Source organism: Rhizophagus irregularis, chromosome 12 (genome assembly GCF_026210795.1).
Source record: "Rhizophagus irregularis chromosome 12, complete sequence".
Classification (NCBI taxonomy): domain Eukaryota; kingdom Fungi; phylum Glomeromycota; class Glomeromycetes; order Glomerales; family Glomeraceae; genus Rhizophagus; species Rhizophagus irregularis.
In genome coordinates this window covers 4,376,286-4,397,389 of record NC_089440.1, presented here as the reverse complement: position 1 = coordinate 4,397,389, position 21,104 = coordinate 4,376,286, and the positions used below count along the sequence as shown (strand labels likewise).

At 27.8% G+C, this 21,104-nt stretch overlaps 5 protein-coding genes across 5 annotated transcripts; 2 read left to right on the top strand and 3 right to left on the bottom strand.

The window, feature by feature from the left end:
* Positions 1-5,530: 5,530 nt before the first annotated feature.
* On the bottom strand, positions 5,531-6,057 carry OCT59_004481 (uncharacterized protein; the record flags this gene model as incomplete). The annotated part of the gene is made up of 3 exons (XM_066148302.1): positions 5,531-5,618; positions 5,713-5,872; positions 5,997-6,057. The coding sequence occupies 3 exons, from the start codon at positions 6,055-6,057 to the stop codon at positions 5,531-5,533; spliced, it is 309 nt and encodes a 102-aa protein (XP_065996918.1).
* A 293-nt stretch (positions 6,058-6,350) lies between these two features.
* OCT59_004480 (uncharacterized protein) lies at positions 6,351-8,139 on the bottom strand (the record flags this gene model as incomplete). Its single annotated transcript, XM_066148300.1, has 4 exons — positions 6,351-6,679; positions 6,780-6,789; positions 6,897-7,779; positions 7,880-8,139. The coding sequence occupies 4 exons, from the start codon at positions 8,137-8,139 to the stop codon at positions 6,351-6,353; spliced, it is 1,482 nt and encodes a 493-aa protein (XP_065996917.1).
* A 955-nt stretch (positions 8,140-9,094) lies between these two features.
* Positions 9,095-10,760, top strand: OCT59_004479 (uncharacterized protein; the record flags this gene model as incomplete). The annotated part of the gene is made up of 3 exons (XM_066148299.1): positions 9,095-9,237; positions 9,439-10,634; positions 10,717-10,760. 3 exons carry the CDS (start codon positions 9,095-9,097, stop codon positions 10,758-10,760), a joined length of 1,383 nt encoding a protein of 460 aa, XP_065996916.1.
* A 295-nt stretch (positions 10,761-11,055) lies between these two features.
* Positions 11,056-12,620, top strand: OCT59_004478 (uncharacterized protein; the record flags this gene model as incomplete). The annotated part of the gene is made up of 3 exons (XM_066148298.1): positions 11,056-11,303; positions 11,387-11,591; positions 11,943-12,620. 3 exons carry the CDS (start codon positions 11,056-11,058, stop codon positions 12,618-12,620), a joined length of 1,131 nt encoding a protein of 376 aa, XP_065996915.1.
* Positions 12,621-15,937: 3,317 nt separating this feature from the next.
* Positions 15,938-20,999, bottom strand: OCT59_004477 (uncharacterized protein). Its single transcript, XM_025317402.2, has 5 exons — positions 17,591-20,999; positions 17,323-17,512; positions 16,962-17,251; positions 16,252-16,866; positions 15,938-16,166 (listed from the first exon to the last, which is right to left on the bottom strand). The coding sequence occupies exons 1-5, from the start codon at positions 20,981-20,983 to the stop codon at positions 16,137-16,139; spliced, it is 4,518 nt and encodes a 1,505-aa protein (XP_025178388.2). The 5' UTR covers positions 20,984-20,999; the 3' UTR covers positions 15,938-16,136.
* Between the last annotated feature and the right edge of the window lie 105 nt (positions 21,000-21,104).

The window sequence follows — 21,104 nt, the reverse complement described above, 5'->3', positions numbered from 1 at the left end:
CTTTCTTTCTCATAATTTTTTGAAAACCTATTCTTGAAGATTTAAACATGATTTTGCCTTTATTTGTATGATAATATCTTTCAAATCTGCAGCGTATGTACTTACAGGTAAATTAGCTAATTTCAACTCATATTTAAAACGTAAATTCCTTTCGTCCTTGGTTAAGTTAGATGGAAAAATCCTAAACACATACTTGCAAAATCTCAATGATCATAAGTCTTTAAATTTTTCTTCCACTTGTTTGCCGTTAAATCTAACTATTACTTCATAGTATAAATTTTTAACATTAAATTTGAGGGTTTTAATTGGTCCAAAACTTTTCAAATATACTTCTAACATCTGCTTATTCACATCTAGTGGAACATCCCAGATTTTAATTTCATAATCGTTAAGATTATCATGTTGCTGATTGTTGATTACTTCCAATTTAGCAAATCTTATATCATTATCATTTGCAATTTTCTTGGCACAAACTTCAGCCGCTTGTGCTTCCGTTTCATATGTTGCTTAAATTACCTTAATACCTTTAATGGAAGTTGGTGCCAATGAAATTAGCCTAAGCACATCTGAAATTTTTCTATATACAAAATTTTTCTTAGTAATAATATTATTGCCTGGAAGACTATCTTGCAGAATGAAAATACTAAAACGTTGAGTCTTTTTAATAATAGTCCAACTGTCATCTTTCTTCACTTTTTTAGAAGTTGTATTCTGACCAGGGTAACTTGCGTTGATTTGAGCATGCATAGAGGCATCCAGCCCTATGTTAATATTACTATTCGTCTGTATAGGTTGCTGAGCTATCGAAGAACTCATCAAAGCAGCTGAAGTGCTACTTCCTGAAGGTTGGGTAAATTCTACCCCTTCTATATTACTCTTCCCAAATTCTATAACGAAAAAACAATATTTTCTATGACTTAAATGATAATAAACAAAAAATATTTCTTCAAACTACTAGTGCGAAATTTGTGACTGAACGATCAGTGGAAAGAGTTTTAAGAATTATTATATTTCATAATATATTTTAAGTATATTTTAAATAGAAATAATGTATTTACCGCACCCTGCGTTACAAATTTATATATATTTGTATGTTTATCATTTGCCATTTTAAGGGGGTGCGGTGTATAAACTAAAGATCGACATAAACAATTTACAAAAAGCAACGGATGCGTTAGTAATGCAAGTGTAGTAAATAAATTCACTCATAAAAATATATCTATAATAGTCTTATAATATCTCTTAATTTTAATTTAAATATATTTTAAATATATTTTAAGTATATGGGCAAAATAAATATATTAGACATATATTTTAAGATAATTTTAAGTATATTTTAGATATATTAAAATATATTATAAGTATTTTGCAATTTTTAAATTAAATATATTTTAAATATAATACTTACTAGTGCTTACACGATTTAATATGAAATTTCATAATACTATTGGATTAGATATTGAAAAATTTTATAACTTCCTACAGTGCATACAACTTAGTCCCAGCAATTAAATTTGATGAAATTTAAATCACTACTATTCATTCAAAAAAAAAGATAAACATAAAGTATAAACGTATAATGATAAATCAGATTAAGTTTAATTAAACTATGATTTTAAATTTTCTATAAAGTATTTTTTAATAAAGTAGTAGCAATTCAAAGTTGAAATATTTTACTATTAAATTAAATATTTGGCCATTTTATTCTGACCAGAATTACATGTAATTCTGGCCAAAATTACTTTCGTTTAATTATTAATTATGTAAATTTGGCTAAAATTATGTATAATTCTGGTTAAAATTAAGAATTATAACTTAAATTAAATAAATCTGACCAATAAAATTACAGGATTAAGTATTACATAATATAAAAAATTTGGCCGCTTAAAAATTTTTTTGTTGGGACTAAGTTGTATGTACTGTATTACATTTGAATGATAAAGCTATTGGTGCTAAAATTGTATCAAATAGTAATAATTATCAGTGACTTTTAACTGATTTGAATTTTAGATATAACCTTACTAAAGTATCTAATCCAAAATACCATAAGCCAAAGGAATGACCTCTAAAATGATTTAAATCATTAACAGAAGCTAATACTACTATTTAACCTTCAGTTGTACTTAGGACTTGTAGTTATTATTTAGGTAAAGGTCATAATATTTGCAGTTATGCAAAACACAATACTGATAAAGAAAATAGTAGCATTTAAATTAGACATTGTATATAAGCAAAATAATTTATGTTAAAGTGTAGTTTAATATTGCTTTTAATTATAATATATATAATTATTTAATTTTGAAATAAATATTAATTATGTAATATTATGAACATGTAACACTGGTGATGATTACCAGTAGTGATAAATAGAAAATTTGTTTTTTTTTTTAAATTAAAGTTTATTAATTATGACACTTAAATTTATACAATATAGATATACCATACTACAAAAAATACAAAAAATAGGTCAACCACCTTTGCAGTGCAATGAAAATACATTAATAAATCTAGCAGTCCATTATATGATGAATAATATAGCCAATATTTTATATAATATGAAATATTTTTTTTTTAAGAAAATCTATTATTTATATTCTATATATAGATTTCTATATATGAATTAAAGATAAAGCATGATGTATATACTGTAAATTTAAATTTATAAAGTATCTTGCAAAATAACATAGTATATATTAATAATTTTAATCATTAATAAGATATATACTTCATGATAATTTGTTTGTATGGTATATAAACTTAATATCAATAAAGCATATATAAATCATTAAAAAAAAAAAAAAATAAGTATATATACCTAAAAGAAATAATACAAAAGATTAAGTAAATCCTGAAAATCAAATACATATTACTATAATATTGTTTACATATATATATACATTAGGTCTTATAATATATTTATATATGTTTTTATTTTCATAATTCATATAAGATGATCTTAATTTTTCATATATTTTTGCAGTGCTTTAAGGAAATCTTTAAGTGGGTATAACAACTGATTCTCATCTTTTCACAGAAAAATACATCCACTCATAATTAACCTTTTCAATAATAATTATATAATCAAAGTAATATTTTGCAACATTTGCTATTTAAAAGGTTAAATTTTTTGAATCTGTATCCATAAGTTGTTTATAATCAATAAAAGTTGTAATATTGTGTCAATTAGATTTACTTTCAAAAATATTAATTAATATTTATCTATTATTGCAACTCAATATTGAGTCATTTGTTTTTTCACATATTGGTATTTAGAACAAATTTTCTTGATCATGATTTGATTTAAAAGAAGAAGGATTCATATATACAAATTGATAGGTTTTTAATGGAACTTCAATTGTCAACTCATAATCTGCTAAGATATTAATTCTGCACAGTTTTTCAAAGAATGATTGCAGTATTCCAATTATTCTTTGATTAGGACATACTTTGCTTTTAATGCCTGCATTAGTATCAGTAATTTTCAATTTTAACTCTATTATTTAACCTTTTACATTCATATGATAACGAACTGACATATCCATCATGAATTTTATCACTTGTTTTGGCATATTTTTGGAGAATATTACATTCATAACTGATAAGTATAACTTCTGATTCAGTTATATTTTTATAAAATTTTTTACTAAGAATTTCAAATATTTATCAAATAAATTATTTGTGTTTCTAAATTCATTTTTTCTGATGATTGAAAAGCAAAAGTTCATAAAACTGCTCATATGTTCCAAATAGTGATTACTATTATTGATTAAAAATTGGGTAATATTAGTGTTATTTCCTCTGAGCTGAAAGATGTAATTATTTTTCAGTTTATTCTATATAAAATACATTTTTTAAATTTATTCAAGCATTTTTTGTACTCTTCTTTCTTCTTACCTGTATAGTTTCACAAAATTCATAATCAGGTCCTTTAAATCTTTTTGAACTCTTAAAAAATGAACCAATTTGCCAAAAGTTTGACTTATGATCTGTTTTGGAGATATCTGGAGTTCTAAATATATATACATTATTTTTTTTAACTTTCTTTGCATTTATTTTTTACATATTAAGCTCTTAATCACATTAATAAAATAATATTCAAGTATTATACTTTTTTAGCAATTATAATTTTATACTTTATACTCACTGCATTTGTATTCAGTAAAGTGCAGATTAGAAAACATCTTTTTTTATTTAAATTTTATGAATAAGGAATTATTTTTTAAATATTTATAAGATCAACAGCTTATATTTTTAACCTGCAAGTATATTGTATGTTACAATTGCATCTAATTTTATATCTTATATATATTATTTTAGAATAATACTTTAATTCCTATAGGTTTTCTATTCTTTTGCTCTATATATTTATTATTATTTTATTGCTCCATCTTTCTATACTAAAATTTTAATATTTAATGATTTGAGAAATTCTTTTCCATCTAATTTGAAGTAATAATATTCAAAATTTCTTTCAATTTATTATATAATCTGAATGTCACTTCTTTATATTTTAATTTCAAATCAACTTTTCCAAAAAAAGCATTTCTAAGTATTAGTATCTAAACATATATATTAAATTCAGTTTTGTTGGAAATTGTATAAATATATTATTTTGATATAAAAGCAGAAATTGAAAAAAAAGTTAATAATATAAATAAAATCATTTGATAAGGTAATAAAAGATTAATTTAATTTTTATTTAAACACTTCTTTATTTAAATTATCAAATATTATCAAGTTTTTCTAAATACTTTAAAATCTTTTTTGCAATTTAAAAAAAACTTATCTATATATTTTTCTTCTGAAAAATATAGTATCAATATCAATATTTTATACTTGATCATCTAATATATATACTTTTAAACTCTTGAAGCAAATATTTAAAACATTTGATATTATAAATATTGATAATACCAATTGATAATGAACTTTTTAATATCTGACTTTTTTTGTAATTTTTATTATTGAATATGCAAATTCTATAATATTAACATTATAACTATACATGCTGCCCAAATTATTTTGGGATGTTATAATTATAATTTGGGATACCGTAATTCATTTAGTTTATATTATATATAATTTACTATGTAAAGGTGAAAATTTGGTGGTATTACTGGAAAAGATGTGGACTATATGTCAAATCATTTACCCCAGTATCACCAACACTTTTATAATTAAAATTCCACCCCCATGTGACTGTGACATTTAAAGAGAAGTAAAAAAAATAATTTTGTGAGGCAAAAAAAAACTAAGTTCCTCAGATAAATATAAACAGTGAAAACATGGTGGAGTGTGATGCCAGTGATAAAATATTATAAAATCAAATTTTTATGAAATGATAAATAATAATTTGAACCAAATATTACTGAAAAATATTCCAAATATAAATGATTGATTATATATCTTCTTTGGTCAATCTTTTGTGAATAAATTGTTTCATTAAAGTGATTAATTGTAGAATAAGAAGTATTTAATGCATGAATAATTTCAGTGAAATGGGTTGTAAAAAGACAAGAAGTAAGATTTTTTAGGTCAAGATAAGAACTTGCAAATAAAAGCGACATGATTTCTTGAGCAGTGAAATTATTAATATCCAAATTTCCATTATAAACAACCTATTAAAAAATAAAAAAAGAATATATATAAGATTTATTTATTAAAAACATAAAGTAGTAAATGTAAAGTAAGTTTTTTTATGATCATACTTACTCAAAAATAACTTCAAATATTGTTGGATTAATCTCAGGTAATTCTATTTGATTTTCTTTTATCATATATTTTTCAGTACTTTTCAAATCATTATCATTAGTAAAATTAGACAATGCATTATAAAAATATTTTTGATTTAATATCTTTCGAGAGAATGGAACTGTAAACATGAAATTCTTTATAATTTTGATTATAAATTTCACTTAAAAATTCCTTATCTCTAAAGGGGTTATTATCATTTGAATTTTTAATAGGGGTTAATTCTTTGACTGGTAATTTTTTACCTATAATATCATAAGAATCTTGGGTAGATGATATTGAATTTAATAAATTTTTATCGAACATTCTAATCTCTTTACTATTTTTATACGTTGACTTTTTTCGTTTACGTTTAAAAATTATATAAAGTTTATAAATACATTTAAACATTTTATGAATAATTAAAATAAAGGCAAAAGCATGTTACTAGAAAAAGAGATAGTATTCCTAATTAATTAGTTATGATAAGATAAACAGGTTTACGATACCAAAATAAGGATAATTTTGGTTTAAGTAAACGGAAATATTTTTACCACTCCGATTGACAAATGATTATCACCGCAGCATGGATATTCTTAATAAGGTAAACAAAGTCTTTTTTATGACCAATGAATAATTCTAGCTTTCCATTGATCACTGCCTTTTATCGCTACAACTATAACAATCAAATAAATACCGATACCACCGACACAAATCCATCCAAAAGTTTCACCAAATACAGAATAAACAGTTTTAACTCTATTCTTTACCACGTTGATTGGAACTTGAAAAGTAGTCGTGTTTGTATTCGCTGTTGGAATGTAATGTAATGGTTGTCCATATTGATTCCATATTCCTGAAACTCCATCCGAATTACAACGAAATATTGTAAATCCATTTTCTATTGAACGTATCGAATTCATACGTGCATGTAATGGTCCAACCGGGCCTGTACAATAAAGAAGTTCAATTTTGGGCCAAAAAAATTATTTTATGTATAAAAATTTTTTTTTTTTAAAAAAAAAATATTTAATATAAATTTATTATACGGTACTTACCCTATAAATTATATTCACATAGATTAAGAATTTAATTATTAAAATTTTTCCTCGTTAGCGAGCTAAATCATAACAATAAAAGGAAGAAATTTTAATAAATTAACTTACCCAAGTATTACTAGAATCCAACATTAAATTAACTTTCTTTGAAGGTGCTTGACCAATTAATTTAGGAAAATCAAAATCAAAGCAAATGGCGGATCCAATAATTCCAAAATCCTCACTTTGGAAAGTTTGCAACTTATTATTACCCTTAGTTATAAAATTAGCTTCTACAAAAGGTACTAAATTACTTTTCTTATAATCTATAACCACATCACCTTTATTATTGATTACTACTTGTTTATTATATATAGTAGTATTAAGGTTAGTAACATCAACGTAAGTAAAACCAATGTATACATTATAAGATATGCTGATATTTCTAATTGATTCGTATAATGAGTTGAGATCCGTTTCATTAATTATTCCGGTCATTGCTTCTGACCAAAGAATAATTTTGTTACCTGAAATTGCCAAATTTTGGGTTAGGTTTACGTAACTCATATAATCATCTATTTGATTATCGGAATTTCCTAAAACACAGCCAAAATTAACCAATTCTTGAGGAAAAGTTTCTTTAATACTTTTTTGATAAAACGGTATAAAACTAGTATTTAATCTAATGCTACCGTAAGTGATAACCAAAAACAACACAAAAATATAAATACTCAATGAATTAATAAATGTTGGTAATGTTAAACTCCTTTTCGGAGTTCGAGTAGGTGGATGTCTTAATACAGTGTCAGTGCTGTTATCTTCAATTGATACTTCATCAACTACAATAGAACCAGTGCTCGTTGTTGCCGTAGATGAATTTTGATTCTTTGTCACGTGATAATATATTATATCACTTCCTACCGGACCACTCCATGACAATATAAAATTTATTCCTCCTAATCCTGCAAATGATGCCAACTGCATAATCTCTTCGTAATTTAATAAAGTAAATCTACAAAGAAGTAAAAAAGAAAATTGGTTCTTTCCTAAAAAAGGGGGAGAAAAGGAAAAAGAAAAGAAAAAACAAATATTGAAAATGATATTAAACTTACGCATAATTTCCCCAATCACCTAATGGCCACGAAAATAAAAAAATAGTCCATATTCCAGTCCAAACACAAGGGAAGATCAGAATTCTAGCCCATCCATCACTTGAAAATTTGCTTTGAGCAATTCTATCAAAGACGTATGGTATAAGAATTATCAAGCTTACAATTAATCCGATACCAAAAGTTATTCCTTTATAGCTTCTTAAATCATCACCTAAATTCATTGTATTCATATATGCCAACATAAATCCTATACTATTCATTATATAAAATAAAAATATCCACCACCATCGTGTGCATGTTCTTATGTAATACACAGAAAGAGGAAAATAGATAATAGCAAAAGAAGAAATCGTTTGGTAACCAGGTCCGAAAGTCGTTAGTACTAAAAATATTGGAAGCAGTGTGTGCAATAAAAATGAAGATGGATTTATTGGTAATGGTAACGATGGTGTTCTTAATCGGTCCATTTTATGCAAATGTATAAAAAAAAAATGGTCATGAAATGAAAAATCTCACACCTTATATAGTGTATTTATGAATCACCAAACGATCGACATTCAGTTTTATTAATGTTATTGTATTTGGGTTAAATTCGATAAATTTGATATATTTGATATAAACAAAAAAAAAAAAATTTTGTTAATTTTATTGAGTTTTTTTTTTTGAAATTTATTGTCAAAATAGGATTAAAAAGATTCGTTAAGAATAATTCCAGTACATATTAAATCTAATCTCCTAATCTTCCAATCTTTAATTATATCTAGTTTTTCTAAATCGGGATATTCCTGCGACTCCGTGAAATTGACATAGATATTACCATATGGCGCAGTTGCTTATTAATCTATGACGCAGTAACTAATACACCACACTCCATAAATTTAGAGCACGTGATACATTTTAAAAGTTACGCCAAATGAAATTTTGCATTCGATTTCGTTTTCATTCATATTCTCGTGCATTATATTTACCTGTTTGAAAACAAGTTGACATAACTTCACATGTTGTAAATGCAATTAATAAGAGAGCGATACAATTGTATCAGAGCCAACCACAACCTCGATTCAACCGTAGAAGCTAAAAGGAATGATCATCTTCAGAAAACGTAATAAAGATTATATGCACCCCTCATATCTTTTAAAGAATTTTTTTCTTGTATATTATCTTATTATTAGAATTTTTTTTTTCAGCTCGCTTTAATTCAAGCAATTATAAAAAATGGAATACGATCACACATCGGATTTACTTGAAGATTTTTTAAATTTATTTGAAAATTCCGAAGATTATAATGTGAAAATTGAAGTTGGCAGAACACCAAATGTTAGAGAATTTGAAGCACATTCTATCATCTTATCCGCTAGGTCAAATTATTTTCAAAAAGCATTTTTAAATTATTGGGCAAATAGCGAAGAAAAACCTATTATTTTCAAACAACCTAATATATCACCTTCGATATTTGAAATTCTTTTAAAGTAAGTTTTAATATTATTAAAAGGTGATTAGTATGTATGAATTATAAATTTAATCATGTATAAATTTATTTATTTCAATTTTATAATTAGATATATCTATACGGGATTAATTTCTTTTGATAATAAAGTTAATAAACTTAACCTTGTGGATGTTATTATCGCAGCAGATGAACTTGAATTACGTGACATTGTTCAACAACTCGAAAAACAATTACTTCAAAATGAATCTGATTGGCAATTTCCGAAAGATTTTATTAAAATTCATCAACAGAAACAATTTCCTAAATTATATAATTTTGCATTAGGATTCATTTGTAGAAATCCTAAAATTATTTTTGAATCAGAAGATTTCTTAAGAATGGATGAAACTATACTTATTCAACTTCTAAAATGCGATTACCTTGAATTAAAAGAAATTGAAATATGGAAATATGTAATTAATTGGGGAATCAAAAATACCGATTCTATTTTAGATGACGATTTAACTAAATGGGCGCCAATGAAATTTATGGATTTAGAAAAAACTCTTCATAATTGTCTTCCTCATGTTCGTTTCTTTCAAATGTCCTCTAACGATTACAAAAAAGTTAGAACTGATTTTAAGAATATTCTTCCACAAGGACTCGATGATGAAATTATTCTATATTTCTTAAATCTTAACCCTCCTAACCCTCCTAACCCTCCTAATCCTGAACCTTCAAATAATGTTTTGCCATTAAGAATATTAGCGTATCCTTTGGAATCTAAGATTATAAATGCTAAAGATGCTGCTTTTATAGCAAGTTGGATTGATAAGAAGCAAGGAGAACCATATCATTTTAACGATTTACCTTATGAATTTAAGCTTATTTATCGTGCTAGCCGTGCTAGTCGGGAAGGATCTGATGTTAAAAACTTTCATGATTGTTGTGATAATAAGGGACCAACTGTTGTCATCATTAAGGTTCAAGATACGAATGAAATAATTGGCGGTTATAATCAATTGGATTGGCGTAGTGCTAAATATAATCATGACTTTTATAATGAATATGAATGTAAAACATCAAATAGTTTTATATTTTCACTAACAAATCGAGCGATTCCTACATTAAGTCGAGTCTCTTCAATCATCTGGTGTAAAAATAAAGGACCATGCTTTGGATTACGAGATTTGTGGATCCAGAATGATTCTCCACTTAATAATATTGTTGGTAAAAGTAAACGACGTTCTTACGAGAAGAAAATTATTAATAGAGAAAATTTTAAAATAGAAGAATATGAAGTATTTCAAATTATTGATAGTAGAAGTGAGTCAAAATCATACTTTCATCTTAAGTTGATTTTATTTTGGTTAATTTTTCGAATTATATTTTTATCTGTTAAATCTAGCAGTTCATAAACTACCGTTATTACACAGTCAAACTCCGATATAATTATATGGTTTGGGACCCATATGAAAATCATTGGAAAATATCGGTATATGTTCTCTCATAATAGTGGGAAATATCGTTATTATTATATATCAGGTCTGACTATATAGAATTGGGAAAAACTAGGTGCAGCCTACCTTACTGCAGTAAATGCGCGATATGACATAAATTGCATTGTTTAAACGGGTTTAAAATCAAGTTTAGTTTTTAAATTATTATATTGTATACAAATTATAAATTATATATATATATATAAATATTTGCGTACATTTTTCGTTTGTGAAAAAATTTACAAAAAATGAATTACAATCATTCATCACATATTTCTAGAGATTTTTCAAATTTACTTAAAAATCCAGTCGGTTATAATGTAAAAATTAAAATTAGTCAAAATTCACAAAAAAAAGAATTTAGGGCGCACTCAATTATTTTATGTTCTAGGACAAAAATTTTTTATGGAGCATTTCGCGAAACAGAATATGAAGATGGAATTATTACTTTCAAGAAAGATAATGTTTCACCTTTAATATTTGAAGTTCTTTTAAAGTAAATATAACTTTAATATAATATTTATACATATTAATCTGTAATTGTTTCATGCTATTAACTAACGTAATTATTTTATATAGATATATTTATACCGGAATTCTTGCTATAAATAATAATAGTCTTGTTGATATTATTGTCGCAGCAAAAGATTTCGGATTACCAAAAGTTGTTGAACAACTTGAAACCCATTTACATCAAAATGAATTGGCATGGAAATTTCCAAAAGATTTTATTAGTTTTCAACATGATCAATTTCCTAATTTAAGTAAATATTCCCTTGATTGGGTATGTAACCATCCGAAAATTCTTTTTGAATCTAAATATTTTTTAAAAGTTAAAGAGGACATTTTGATTCAACTTTTAAAACGTGATGATCTCAAATTAGAAGAGATTGAAATTTGGGAATATTTAATTAAATGGGGAATTGAAAATACAGATTATACTTTAGATGATGATTTATCTAGATGGTTACCATTAGATTTTATGAAATTAGAAAGTACACTACGAAATTGTATTCCTCATATTCGTTTCTTTCATATGTCACCTGAAGATTATATTCAAACCCGAACTCAATTTAGAAATGTAATTCCTGAAAAACTTGATGACAAAATTATTAATTATTTCTTTGATTCAAAGTCCGATCATCCTTTTAATGAAGTACCATTAAGAGCGTCAAATTATCCTTTAGATTCAAATATTATTAAAGCGAAAGATGCGGCATTAATATCAAGTTGGATTGATAGAAAACAAGAAAAACCTTATCGTATTCAAGAAATACCTTTCGAATTTAAATTAATTTATCGTTCAAGTCGTGAAGGATTTGATGTTTGTAAATTCCATGAATATTGTGATAACAAGGGATCAACCATTGTAATAATTAAAGTTCGTGATTCAAGAGAGATAATTGGTGGATATAATCCATTGGGTTGGAATGACACTAATAAGTATAATGAAACGAGTTATTTATTATCTTATGATAAAAATGTTATATATAAAACATCAAATAGTTTTATATTTTCAATAACCAATAGAGCCATTCCGATATTAAGCAGAATATCTTCTGAAAATGAAGCCATTTATTGTAATAAAAAAATGGGACCATGTTTTGGTTTGAAGGATTTATTTGTTAATGGTGATACTGGTGACTGCAAACGACATTCTTATGAGAAGAAAATTATTGATATAGAAAGGTTTGAAATAGAAGAATATGAAATATTTCAAATTATTGAAAAGAGATTATCATCTGATAACTTTAGATATACTAATTGTTCAGTAATTGTCTTTATTGTTATTTTTGTCATTATTATCATTTGATCGGTATATGCATTAGATAATTATATTTAATAAAGACTTTTTATCTCTGTGAAAATATTTCCATAATAGGGCGTATTCTGATGATGCTATCATATGAATTTTTTTTTTTATGCAAGGTTGTTCTTTTGTTTCCAAATTTATATTCATCTAAATAATGCGCCTTATTTCTAGTTATTACACTTGAAATCATACGGAAATATCAATCAACATGAATTAGAGCTCACTCAAAATTTATCTAACGATTAATTTAAAGATATCACAATGGCGATGTAAAACTAAGAGTTGGAAAATATTAATTTTTAGCTACGACAATTAAATTTGTTGTTTGTTTATATATGTAATCCCCGAATAGGTACAATTTCTATCAAGAATTACGAAAGTCTTGTTCATTTTAATTACGTCTGATGAGCTTTAATTACTAAAAAATGTTTGCTTGAAATGAATCATGAGGATAATCTTTCAATTGTTTTATCATCTCCGACAACTCTAGGCGGCTTCTGCATGGTGGTATTAGTTCTCTTTTCCGTACTGACATTGTATGGGATTTTATTGATATTTTTCATATCACTATTTCGTATGACTGCAATAAAATCTATGTATAGAAATCCTAAATTTATTTTTTTTTTTATGTACAGTATTGTTAAAGACCACTCGCTTTGGGGCCTTCCGTTTGAAACCTTCTGTTTTGTTTCAGAATTAACAAAATTTATAATCTATTCCTATTATGAGCAAGTCGTTTTCGCAATATTCAGCAATTGATCCTTGTAAAACTTTGCGAATTTATTATTACTCCTTTAGAGACATAGTCAGATGCAAACTCGGGAGTTGACCGAATAAAAAGGTAAATATTGCCGACCATTATTGTGAGCATAAATAAGGTATACCGAGAAATATGGTTATAAAGGGGTGAAATTTTGCTTCTACACAACCAACTTGGGGGGTCTAGCTCAGATGGTAGAGCGCTCGCTTAGCAAGCCTATCGGGCCTGTTGTGCGAGAGGTACTGAGATCGATACTCAGGTCCTCCAATTTCTCCTTTTTTTTTTCTTTTTTAATTTTTAATCAATAATCACATGATAATAGCAGTAAATCCCTCATAATTTCTGAACCATTCTCTAGAAAGATCTTTGAAAGCACATTTCTATACGTACTTCTATCAATTTCTTCCAAGACCATTCCGGCATAATCTTACAATTGTTTTGATATTATTAAAATCATAAATGTGGTTTTGCACCATCCACAATATACCAAACTTCTTTGTTTTCCGGATAATCCACAAATCATGAATATGATACCTTTTATTGGAGAAAATACGTCATCGCTAAATAAAATCAGAAATCTGTCGAATTTTGTGGTATACAGGTATACAACCGTCTTGTGTTGTTTTGCAAATTTGCATCGGCAAGTGTTGAACAACACGCCAACGTCTCTAGCTAAACTTTCTAATCTCGTGACGGTATTGCTAATTTTACATACTTGGACATTAAGTTCTTCATATAATCTACTGTATTATTTCTTATTATAAGGAAAAGTGCTTCTTGCAATTAAAGCAGAAAGAAGTAAGTAAAACCTAAAATATGTTTCCAGTTCCCGGATTTCCGGAAATAGCCAATGATAAATATTATAAAAATTCTAACAAGTATGAATGAATGATCAGAATGGTTATTTCAGAGCCTCGATCATCTGCACCCATAAGTTGAGAAGCGCCCTTGGAAAATTAAGGAATTGGCTATTAACTACCACTTTTCTTGAAGCATCCAAACCATTCAACAAGATTTCATCATTGTGGTGAGTTTATATTTAACACAAAATGATTATTCAGGTTGCATATTACTTGCGTTGACTAATTTTATTTTAACTCACTTAGCAGAAACGAATTATTCTATAGTAATTTTAATGTGTTTTTTGACTAAAAGAAGCAGGAATGGAATGCACAAGAATAAGTAATTATTCATTACTATTGGAGATGTAAGATAGCACAGATAAATCGTAGAAACATACCAGAAACAGACTTCTTTGATAGTCTTTTCAAAAATTTAAACAATATATAATTTTTTTTTTTTTGCAAAATCTACGTAATTTTCCACTTCTTCATCCCTAATTTTTAGTCTCTCTGGAGAGACTTATAATAATAACAGCAATATTATCAATTGACATGTTATTTAGCTGCTTATGAAAAAAAAATAGATTCACAAGTTGACCGAAAAGAAGTGAATTTTTTGTCAGAAATTGAGGAATGTAAGAAAGATCAACTGTCGTACAAATTTTTTCTAAAATAACAGACACGTGAAAATAAAATACTGCGCAACAATTTTTTTTCTCGTGGGTGAAGAGTTTTTTTTTAGCCACATCATTTAATTAAATACATTGTATTGGATAAACGTTGCACTTCGAATGCAACCTGTACAGAAACATTTAAAATAGCGTGTAAATTCCCAAAGAACTTTTATCATTTTAATATGTGTTAGAATTGATATTGAAAAATCTGAAAATTCTTTAATCATTATAGGTTAAATACGACATTAAAGAACCAGCTGCTTTTTATCGTCAAAGTTCAATTCAGGGGAGATAATTGACGGCGTAGCTCTAAATTAGTATACGATGTTAAAATATAGACATTCCATGTAATTTGGCATTTAATATTGATATTTCTAAAAATCGTAATGCCAGCTATTATAATAATTTTGTTGTTCACGTTCTTAAAATATAATAAGCGGGAATTTTTTACCATATTAAATTTTATAACTTCTTTATTGTTGCTATGATAAGTAAATTCTTATCATGAACAATTTATTTTGTTAACGGCGAGATAATAAAAAATGACAAAACTGCAAAATTTAACCTATATCTGATATGATCTATATTTCGCGTTTGTTGATTGGTTGTTAGTGATACTGGAGAAAAAGTACTTTAACTAATTCTGTTTTGGATGAACTATTTACCATAAGATAATTAAGATATTAATATTAATTAGCAATTTAAATCTGTTTGTGTGCAAAAGTTATTAGATATTATTGATAAAGGATCACGTCCCGAGTGATTTTCAAGGAAGTTCGTAAAATTATTTCTATCATGTTTACTTGTATCGAATTCAGTTGTTTTTGAGGTTTCTTGTTTTTGGATGACTTTTTTATTTTGGCTTTCATATTATTTTAAAAGAAAATAATTTATTGCTACCAAAGTCTTAATAAAAATCGACGTAGTAATACAGTATAATAAGAATAATGAAAGATAATAGAAACAGTACTTTTTATGGACAAAATTTAGCCGATTGTTAACGGATATTTATATCAAGTAATAATTAAAGATAGTTATGATTTGTTAAAAATTTAGTTTATTACATGAATTTGATTTAAAATAGGAAATTATTTATCGAAAGAAATTCTAATCAACCGAAAATCATTAATTGTATCTTTGGAAATTGATAATAATACCAACGAAAAATCATTCTGTATGCGAAATCATAATAAAGTGGTCAATAACACTTTATAATTTCATATAACTTCTAATATATTATCTATCTTTTGCGATCACTGTTTAATAATTCCTTTTTTTATAAAATAAGTTAATAGTTAGTTGTAATATTACTTCACGAATGTAGAATATGTATATTTAAAGTTTTGATAACTTACGTTCCATTCATCCAAAAACACATCTAGATCTTCTTCCCAAATTTCTTGTGGAGATTTCTTTCGAAGTATAGCAAGTTCCTTTTCTTTCTCGGTTTTTTTGTCCATGAGTTTTTGTGCTTCTTCCTTACAAAAACTCCAGGATTTAGTATTCATTAAATAATTATATCCATCACCACCATTGTCGGTTTGATCTTCATCATCACTTTTCTCTTCCTTGGCATTTCTAAATCTTTCAAACCCTTCAGACTCGAGTAACTTAATGATTTCTGCTTTACGAAACCCTTCAAATTCGAGCTTATGTTCTATCTTCATTTGAATAAATCTGGCCTTATTTCTGAGTTGATTAACTTCGAGTTCTAATACCTTCAGCATATGATCCTTTCTTTTAAAATAATACTCTAGTCTGTAATCATAGAACTCTAGGAGAATCTCTTCAGCTGAACTATATTTTTTAATTCTTCCTTTTCCATCAAAGCATACCATGTTTGAAGTGTTTATGTTAGTACTAAGTTTGAACTTCTTTTCAAGTCCTTCTTCTAAAGCGTTATTTAATTTTTCTTCGGTTAATTGAACCGTAAAATCGACGTTAGTTATCGTGTGATTCTCTTTGTATCCCTAAGTTATTATATATAAATTAATAAAATGTAAATTTAAGAATTTAAAGATATTACATATAAGGAATTATCTATGTATTATATTATATAACATACAATTATCCAAGCGGGTACTTTTTCTGTTCCCGAAATCCATTGTTCCAGTTGTTCTTTATAATTTTGTGTCCAAGAACGAACAGGCAATTCGGTAATCCTAACTTCTGTTCCGTTATTTACCAGCTCGATTATACCGCTAACTTTATATTTGTCTTTGCCTGCCTGTTCAGTACTACCCCGAAAACCACGGTACCAAGGGTGCATGGGAACTGGTTCTTTACCATCAATCATTAGTTTCAAGTTATTGACGATATCTTGTGGATTATAATTTGGAATATATGTACTCCAACCTAATAATAATAATAATATATTAATTAACTATAACAATAGAACTTTTGTATTAAAATAATTGTAAACTAACCGGTTCCGATACCCTCTGAACCATTAACGAGAATCATGGGTATAATAGGTAAATACCATTCAGGTTCAACGATTTGACCATCATCGTTACAATAGGTAAGTAAAACGTCGTCTTGAGGGTGAAATAACATTCTAGCCAATTTGGGAACTGCAATGCTAATATAACGTGCACTAGCTGCATCTTTACCACCCTGTTGTGATTATAGTGACATAACTAAAAATATCAGATTATTTCATATTTAGATTTTTTAAAAAATATAAAAACTTACTTGACTTCTTGTACCAAATTGACCCACTCCGTGAAGAATGCTGATATTGTTTGAACCGACAAAATCATGAGCCATTGCAATGATAGTACCTTGAAGACTAGAATCACCATGATGATATGCTGCATCAGCTAGAACTGCACCAGCTAATGCCGAGACTTTTATTTCATTCTTATATTTATTCTTAATACAAGTGTAAAGAACTTTCCTTTGGCCAGGTTTAAAACCATCAAGGACACTCGGTATAGACCTTTCGTTATCAGCTCGACTGAATAATATCAATTCTTTGTTTATAAAATCAGTTATCGTGATTTCTTTAACATTGTGATTCATGTAAGTTCCAGGTTCATAATTTCTTAACCATTCCTTCCGATCATCGGCTTTCTTCTTGTTGAAAGCCATGTCAATCAATTCACGTTCACCTTCTTGAATTGTTTTGAATGGTTTTTTATGTGTTCTTAGATCTTTAAAATATTCTTTAGCTTCTTCAGCAGTACTCGTACCGAGACCTTTGTAATACTTAATTTTCCAGCCTTTACCGTTATCATTATTTTCCAACCAACTAGCGAATTCCGGCAAAGTAAAGAACGATTTTTTAGTGTTACCTCTTGTACACTTTACAATAGGCGTTATGAATTCCATTAGGAAACCTGGAACTTTAAGCAATGACGGAAAGAAATAATCCAAGAAGTTGATAATTAATCCTTTTATATGGCTTCCATCGTGATCTTGATCAGTCATTATCATGAGATGACCGTAACGTAATTCTCCTGTTGAAGTATACACTTTTCCTTGTTTCAGTCCGAGAATTTGTTTTATATGTTGTATTTCCGCATTATTCATAATCTGGTTATGTGTACCATCCCTAACATTTAATAATTTCCCACGAAGCGGGAAAACTCCATAATTGTCACGACCAACTATAGAAAATCCGGCAACTGCCAAAGCCTTTGCAGAATCGCCTTCAGTAAGGATTAAAGTACAATCTTGACATTTTTTACCGCCGGCATTATTTGCATCATCCAGTTTAGCAATACCCATGATTCTACCTGTCTTTCTACCATCGGTTTTCTTTAGTTCCTTGCTTTGTTTGTGTTTGACATCATCCAATATACTTTCAATTACGTTGCTTTTAAGTAATTTATTAAAGTATGTTTCGCTCGGATTACATTTTGAACCAAACGATGAAGCTTTCAATGTTAGACATTCTTTTGTTTGAGAATCGAAGGTCGCGTTTTCAATCAAACAATTAATAAAAAGCCACATATGATTTTTGATTTGATGTTTTTTAATATTTTTTACGTCCTTAGCTTTTTTCGTGACTGCTGCCATAAATTTCTCTACAATCTGGTCTGCGACGTAATTAACATGAGTACCTCCCTTAGAGGTACTAATACTATTGACGAAACTAATTTGCTGAAATGTTCCTTCAGGAGATGGTACAAATGCAATTTCCCATCTTTGATTTACTTCTTCGTAAATAATTGATGATTGTAAATCGACAAAATCGTTGTTTCCACTCAAATACATCTGGGAATATTCTTTAAAATTTTTAATTTTCAATCTTTCCCCATTCAAGAAGACTTTAACATTTCTTACACATCCAGCCAAATCATATACACGTTTCTTCAAGAGTGCTACAATATCATTATCAAACTCATTGAACATATTAAATTTCTGAAAATCTGGCTTGAAAGTGATCATCGTATATTCCTCTTTTTTTGAGTAAGATGAAATCTTTGGAGGTTCCTTTACAGACATGTTATCTTTGAATACTTGGCGATATTTTTTGCCTGCAGAACTATCAACAGTTTCAACAATAAATTCTGTGCTAAAAATGTTAGTCAATTTGGCGCCATAACCATTTCGACCCCCAGTAACTTTCTTTTCATTATCATTATAATTAGAAGATGTTAAAAGATGGCCAAATATAAGTTCTGGTACGTACACATTTTCTTCTTTGTGAATTTCGATGGGTATACCATTACCATTATTATATATAGAAATCTTGCCAGATTCCACATCAATATCAACTTTTATGGTGTCCATAGAGGGATCACGAATTTTGTTGTCAGCAGCATTTACTAAGATTTCATCTATAATTTTATATAAACCTGGAACATAAGTAATTTCTCTGTAGACCATTGTTCGTTTATCCGAGTCGTAAACCCATAATTTTTCAGTTGACGCTTGAACTGACCCAACATAAGTATCAGGTCTTAATAAAATATGTTCAAGTTGTGTTTTCTTTTGATAAACTTCTTCTACTGGTTTTTTTGATTGAGTCGAAGCTCCATTTGATGAAGAATTAGCTGAAGTGACATTATTAGAAGAGGTTTCGTTGGAGGCAGCTTTGTTATAGGAGGCTTCGCTAGAAGTGACTTTGCTTGAAGAAGCTTTGCTTGAAGAAGTCTTACTAGAAGAGGCTTTGCTAGAAGGAGCCTTACTTGAAGAAGCTTTTTTAACAGTTGGTTTACGAATTTTCGTAGGTTTTATGGTATATTCATCTTCATCTAGAGAATAGTCAGAATCTAATACATTTGAAGTGTCTTTAAGGGTCGTGAGGGTCGTGAGGGTCGTTTGCTTAAGTTGTTGACGCGATTTTGTAGGTTTTGCGGTATATTGCTCTTCATCCGGAGAATAGTCAGAATCTAATACATTTGAAGTGTCTTTAAGGGTCGTGAGGGTCGTGAGGGTCGTTTGCTTAAGTTGTTGACGCGATTTTGTAGGTTTTGCGGTATATTGCTCTTCATCCGGAGAATAGTCAGAATCTAATACATTTGAAGTGTCTTTAAAGGCCGTGAGGGTCGTTTGTTTAAGTTGTTGACGCGATTTTGTAGGTTTTACGGCATATTGCTCTTCATCTAAAGAGTAGTCAGAATCTAATACATTTGAAGTGTCTTTAAGTGTCGTGAGGGTCGTTTGTTTAAGTTGTTGACGCGATTTTGTAGGTTTTACGGTATATTCCTCCTCATCTGAAGAATAGTCAGAATCTAATACATTTAAAGTGTTTTTAGGGGTCGTGAGAGTCGGTTGTTTAGGTTGTTGACGCGATTTTGTAGGGTTTACAGTATATTTCTCATCGTCTTCTTCGTCTGAGGAGGAGTCTAATACCATTATATTAGAAGTTTCTTTAAGGGTCGTTGTTTTAGTTGGTTTACGCGTTTTTGTAGCCTTTGCGCCATATTTCTCTTCGTCTGAAGAATCTATTACCATTACATTCGAAGCGTCTTTAAGAGTCGATGGTTTAGTTATTTTACGCGTTTTTGTAGTCTTTACAGTATATCTTTCTTCATCTGAAAAAGAATCTTTAGTCGTTGGTTTAGCTAGTTTACGCGGTTTTGTAGTTTTTACGGTATGTTTCTCTTTGTTTGGAATATAGTCAGAATCTGACATATTTGCTAAAGTTTGTTGAAAAGTTTGTATCGCAGCAATCACTTATAGGATATATTTATAGTTTACGTAATTTATGATCACATGATCACATCTAGTGACGCGAAGTATTGGACATAATAAA